Here is a 6,416-nt window from a genome sequence, read left to right as displayed (position 1 = left end):
CTGTGTTTAGTGTGTAGTGTTCATCAGTGTTTAGTGTGCAGTGTTCATCTGTGTTTAGTGTGCAGTGTTCATCATTGTTTAGTGTGTAGTGTTCATCAGTGTTTAGTGTGTAGTCTTCATCAGTGTTTAGTGTGTAGTGTTCATCTGTGGTTAGTGTGTAGTGTTCATCTGTGTTTAGTGTGCAGTGTTCATTAGTCTTTAGTGTGTAGTGTTCATCAGTCTTTAGTGTGTAGTGTTCATCAGTGTTTAGTGTGTAGTGTTAATCAGTGTTTAGTGTGTAGTGTTCATCAGTGTGTAGTGTTCATCAGTGTTTAGTGTGTAGTGTTCATCAGTGTTTAGTGTGTAGTGTTCATCTGTGTTTAGTGTGTAGTGTTCATCTGTGTTTAGTGTGTAGTGTTCACCAGTGTTTAGTGTGTAGTGTTCATCAGTGTTTAGTGTGTAGTGTTCATCAGTGTTTAGTGTGTAGTGTTAATCAGTGTTTAGTGTGTAGTGTTCATCAGTGTGTAGTGTTCATCAGTGTTTAGTGTGTAGTGTTCATCAGTGTTTAGTGTGTAGTGTTCATCAGTGTTTAGTGTGTAGTGTTCATCAGTGTTTAGTGTGTAGTGTTCATCAGTCTTTAGTGTGTAGTGTTCATCAGTGTTTAGTGTGTAGTGTTCATCAGTGTTTAGTGTGTAGTGTTCATCAGTGTTTAGTGTGTAGTGTTCATCAGTGTTTAGTGTGTAGTGTTCATCAGTGTAGTGTTCATCAGTGTTTAGTGTGTAGTGTTCATCAGTCTTTAGTGTGTAGTGTTCATCAGTGTTTAGTGTGTAGTGTTAATCAGTGTTTAGTGTGTAGTGTTCATCAGTGTTTAGTGTGTAGTGTTCATCAGTGTTTAGTGTGTAGTGTTCATCAGTGTAGTGTTCATCAGTGTTTAGTGTGTAGTGTTCATCAGTCTTTAGTGTGTAGTGTTCATCAGTGTTTAGTGTGTAGTGTTCATCAGTGTTTAGTGTGTAGTCTTCATCAGTGTTTAGTGTGTAGTGTTCATCTGTGGTTAGTGTGTAGTGTTCATCTGTGTTTAGTGTGCAGTGTTCATCAGTCTTTAGTGTGTAGTGTTCATCAGTCTTTAGTGTGTAGTGTTCATCAGTGTTTAGTGTGTAGTGTTAATCAGTGTTTAGTGTGTAGTGTTCATCAGTGTGTAGTGTTCATCAGTGTTTAGTGTGTAGTGTTCATCAGTGTTTAGTGTGTAGTGTTCATCAGTGTTTAGTGTGTAGTGTTCATCAGTGTAGTGTTCATCAGTGTTTAGTGTGTAGTGTTCATCAGTCTTTAGTGTGTAGTGTTCATCAGTGTTTAGTGTGTAGTGTTCATCAGTGTTTAGTGTGTAGTCTTCATCAGTGTTTAGTGTGTAGTGTTCATCTGTGGTTAGTGTGTAGTGTTCATCTGTGTTTAGTGTGCAGTGTTCATCAGTCTTTAGTGTGTAGTGTTCATCAGTCTTTAGTGTGTAGTGTTCATCAGTGTTTAGTGTGTAGTGTTAATCAGTGTTTAGTGTGTAGTGTTCATCAGTGTGTAGTGTTCATCAGTGTTTAGTGTGTAGTGTTCATCAGTGTTTAGTGTGTAGTGTTCATCAGTGTTTAGTGTGTAGTGTTCATCAGTGTAGTGTTCATCAGTGTTTAGTGTGTAGTGTTCATCAGTCTTTAGTGTGTAGTGTTCATCAGTGTTTAGTGTGTAGTGTTCATCAGTGTTTAGTGTGTAGTGTTCATCAGTGTTTAGTGTGTAGTGTTCATCAGTGTAGTGTTCATCAGTGTTTAGTGTGTAGTGTTCATCTGTGTTTAGTGTGCAGTGTTCATCAGTCTTTAGTGTGTAGTGTTCATCAGTCTTTAGTGTGTAGTGTTCATCAGTGTTTAGTGTGTAGTGTTAATCAGTGTTTAGTGTGTAGTGTTCATCAGTGTGTAGTGTTCATCAGTGTTTAGTGTGTAGTGTTCATCAGTGTTTAGTGTGTAGTGTTCATCAGTGTTTAGTGTGTAGTGTTCATCAGTGTAGTGTTCATCAGTGTTTAGTGTGTAGTGTTCATCAGTCTTTAGTGTGTAGTGTTCATCAGTGTTTAGTGTGTAGTGTTCATCAGTGTTTAGTGTGTAGTGTTCATCAGTGTGTAGTGTTCATCAGTTTTTAGTGTGTAGTGTTCATCAGTCTTTAGTGTGTAGTGTTCATCAGTGTTTAGTGTGTAGTGTTCATCAGTGTTTAGTGTGTAGTGTTCATCAGTGTGTAGTGTTCATCAGTTTTTAGTGTGTAGTGTTCATTAGGGATGGGCATTCGATTAAATTTTCTTAGTCGATCGTCGGGAGAATTAACGATCGACTATCGATTAATCATTAATATTTTATATTCAAATTCATTATTTATTTTTATATTATATACTTTTTATAAATTAAAAATGCAATGAAAATACAAAAATACAGCGCGTTTTTCCTCGATTGAATCTTTATTACAAGATGATCAACTTGTGGCAGTAAAACTGGACGTTCGGTTAGGCTAAACTTGAAGATATATGCGCTGCGGTGATCGGAAGCAACGGAACCTGCAGCTGCGAGTTGGCGTTCTTAAACAGAGACCCTCGTTTGTTCCAACATAATAAATAATAAAAAAAATCATGTTAAACAATAACTTAACCAAAAACATAATAATACTTGGATCTGACGGGTTTTGTCAAAATGTAACTCAAAACTATCCAAGAACGGAGTCGAGAAAGAGGGTGAGAGAGATTAGCCTACCTACTGTAACAATCAATTCGGCTAGGCTACTTAACAAAGCCTCATAAAAAATAACTAGTAACTCACATACAACTTCTACACCAGTCTACTGATTTTTGTTGAGAAAGATAAGCATGTTGATGACATGATCTGAGGTCAGACGCGACCGCAACCTGACCGTCAAGCCTCGTTTACACTTTCGCCTGGCTCTGCAGCGCGAGTCTCCACAGACTGCGCGCGCACCTCCCCAAACAGACGAGGCGTTTATACTCGACGTGCTCGCCTGTGAAACACCGAATACCGCAATGACGTCATTTTTGCCGCGCTCACCTTCGCGCTCGTGCGGACGCGTCGAGTGTAAACAAGGCTTCAGTCCAGCCGCTGAAAACACCCGCTCTGAGGGGACTGACGTTGCCGGGATGCACAGGTACCTCCGCGCTAACTTGACCAGCCCGGGGAACACGTTCACTTTCCACTCACACTACGCAACGCAGCAGCATTAGTTTAATGATAATCGATAACAAATTAACGTGATCGACGAAATTCTTAATGATCAATAATCGATCGTCGATTAATCATGCCCATCCCTAGTGTTCATCAGTCTTTAGTGTGTAGTGTTAATCTGTATTTAGTGTGTAGTGTTCATCAGTGTTTAGTGTGTAGTGTTCATCAGTGTTTAGTGTGTAGTGTTCATCAGTGTTGTGTTCATCAGTGTTTAGTGTGTAGTGTTCATCAGTATTTAGTGTGTAGTGTTCATCAGTATTTAGTGTGTAGTGTTCATCAGTGTTTAGTGTGTAGTGTTCATCAGTGTTTAGTGTGTAGTGTTCATCAGTCTTTAGTGTGTAGTGTTCATCAGTCTTTAGTGTGTAGTGTTCATCAGTCTTTAGTGTGTAGTGTTCATCAGTGTTTAGTGTGTAGTGTTCATCAGTCTTTAGTGTGTAGTGTTCATCAGTGTTTAGTGTGTAGTGTTCATCAGTGTTTAGTGCGTAGTGTTCATCAGTGTTTAGTGTGTAGTGTTCATCAGTGTTTAGTGTGTAGTGTTCATCAGTCTTTAGTGTGTAGTGTTCATCAGTGTTAAGTGTGTAGTGTTCATCAGTGTTTAGAGTGTAGTGTTCATCAGTGTTTAGTGCGTAGTGTTCATCAGTGTTTAGTGTGTAGTGTTCATCAGTGTTTAGTGTGTAGTGTTCATCAGTCTTTAGTGTGTAGTGTTCATCAGTGTTTAGTGTGTAGTGTTCATCAGTGTTTAGTGTGTAGTGTTCATCAGTGTTTAGTGTGTAGTGTTCATCAGTGTTTAGTGTGTAGTGTTCATCAGTGTTTAGTGTGTAGTGTTCATCAGTGTTTAGTGTGTAGTGTTCATCAGTCTTTAGTGTGTAGTGTTCATCAGTGTTTAGTGTGTAGTGTTCATCAGTGTTTAGTGTGTAGTGTTCATCAGTGTTTAGTGCGTAGTGTTCATCAGTGTTTAGTTTGTAGTGTTCATCAGTGTTTAGTGTGTAGTGTTCATCAGTGTTTAGTGTGTAGTGTTCATCAGTGTTTAGTGTGTAGTGTTCATCAGTGTTTAGTGTGTAGTGTTCATCAGTGTTTAGTGCGTAGTGTTCATCAGTGTTTAGTGTGTAGTGTTCATCAGTGTTTAGTGTGTAGTGTTCATCAGTCTTTAGTGTGTAGTGTTCATCAGTGTTTAGTGTGTAGTGTTCATCAGTCTTTAGTGTGTAGTGTTCATCAGTGTTTAGTGTGTAGTGTTCATCAGTCTTTAGTGTGTAATGTTGCTGTTTGATCATGAGAAAGTTCCAGTTGTTCTCTATATCAGTGTCAGTGTTTCTGAACTCCTAAAACGCCTCCATTGTATCTTGAGTTTCTTCCGGGAACGAACACGTCACAATATTCCTCATTATAATAATTCATATGGAGAATAAAGGGGCGGGGCCTGGTTGAGTTAGTTAGTAGTGTGTTAAACTGGTGGTTATAGTAAGGGGCGGGATATTTCCCAAACGCACTCGAAGCGCTTGACCAATCACAACACACTGCTCCAGCCGACCAATCAGAGGACAGTGTGCTTTTCAGAAGGAGGGGCTTCATAGAGACAGGAAGTAAACAGAGCGTTACTGACAGACTGGGAAGAGAGGAGCCGCAACAATGGAGAATATGAGGAAAATAATCAACATTCAAGCAGGAAAACATGTTCTAGTAGAGCCTGAAAACAACATCAAGCATAATATGGCCTCTTTAAGATGAACTGTATTTATAAAGAGAGAGTGATGTTTTATAAATCACTCATACGCTCACATTTAGGATCATTATACACACATCTTTATACCTGAGGCTCTTACAAACCTGAGGGTCATGAAGGTCAAAGAAGCATCACATCTGTTTATTTGTTTCTCGGCATGTTGTTGATCTAAGGTAATGACTCTCTCAGTGGATTCAGTCCTGCTGTGATCCCAGTGTGATGTGTGTGTGTGTGTGTCTGTGTGTGTGTGTGTGATCCTGCTGTTGTTTCAGGTGTGAGGATCCCTGGTCCTCCGGGTCCTCCGGGTCCTCCGGGTCGAGCTGATCCCGCCGTGAGTAAACACTCATATCTCTTCAATCAATCTGTCAATCATTCGCTTTAATGTCAAAATCTGGTCACATGATCTTGCCACATGAGCAACAGAGTGAGCTGTGCTTCACACATCGAGACACTGGGAGATTTCACTGATGTGACTGCAGCTTTAAAGGTGCAGTGTGTGATTTTTAGCGATATATAGCGGTTCGGCTGCGAGTTTACACTAAGGGCTCAGCCCACTGCTCACCCCTCCCTTTCGAAGAAGCTACGGTGCCTGAAACTGGACAAACATATCATCGTCTGAGACAGCAGAGAATAGCCAGAGTAAGCCAAGAGTGTGTAACATTGTCACTGTTTCTGTACCACAGTCCATTATAAACCACATCATGGATAAAGTTTACAAAGCCATAGTCAGGTGAGGATCAAGGGTCTTAATACGTAATATAATAATAGTAATCAGCTGATTGTCTCACGAACGTAACCAGCACATTTATCCCCACATAGCAAACCCATAATACAGCGAGGAAGAAGAACCACATGAAACTATGCAACTATATATTGTTTCTAACAGGGTAGTAAAAGTTTAGCTGGCTAATATGAGCTGTTACTGTAGCTGAGCTGGTTAAAGCGTAAAGCCTTGTTTATACTGGACGCGTCCGCATGAGCCCAAAGGTGCGCGAGGCAAAAATGACGTGATTGTAACAGCGCGCGCGCCTCCGCATCCCCTAGACACAATTTACTACACACAATAGGCTTTTTTTCTCTGATTTTGGAAACTCGATTGACTTAAAATGCTTCCAAGATCGACGGGTTGGTGATTCCTGTAACTGTTTTACGGTCAATGACAAGAGTACTAATCAGCTGTCTCACGAACGTAACCAGCACATTTATCCCCACATAGCAAAGCCATAACACAGCGAGGGAGAAGAACTAAGTTACATGAAACAATCCAACTACATATTTACACCACTGACAAGGGAAAAGTCACTACTCACGGCGTTAATGGCTAGCTTCTAGCTTTCTGCGGCTTCTCTTTCAAGGTAGTGACGAAACGCGCTCTGTAACGCTGTGTGTTCGCTGTCGGCTACGGTAGAAACATGACGTCACAATATGGCGACCTTCATAGAAGGGGATTCCCGAGCCTATGTAGATAT

General features: G+C 40.4%; 1 protein-coding gene across 4 annotated transcripts in view; it reads left to right on the top strand.

Annotated features, from left to right (window-relative positions):
* Positions 1–6,416, top strand: part of col15a1a (collagen, type XV, alpha 1a) — a 125,875-nt gene that overhangs the window by 98,562 nt on the left and 20,897 nt on the right. For all 4 annotated transcript variants that reach the window (XM_077224976.1, XM_077224977.1, XM_077224978.1 and 1 more), the window contains exon 35: positions 5,220–5,278. In XM_077224976.1, the coding sequence (XP_077081091.1) occupies positions 5,220–5,278 (59 nt within the window). The remainder of the gene's footprint in view (positions 1–5,219; positions 5,279–6,416) is intronic.

The sequence above is a fragment of the Siphateles boraxobius genome, unplaced genomic scaffold (genome assembly GCF_051911475.1).
Source record: "Siphateles boraxobius isolate OS27281-9 unplaced genomic scaffold, OSU_SipBor_1 97, whole genome shotgun sequence".
Taxonomy (NCBI): domain Eukaryota; kingdom Metazoa; phylum Chordata; class Actinopteri; order Cypriniformes; family Leuciscidae; genus Siphateles; species Siphateles boraxobius.
Note: the sequence above shows the minus strand (reverse complement) of the source record. Positions and strands in the feature narration are given on the sequence as shown.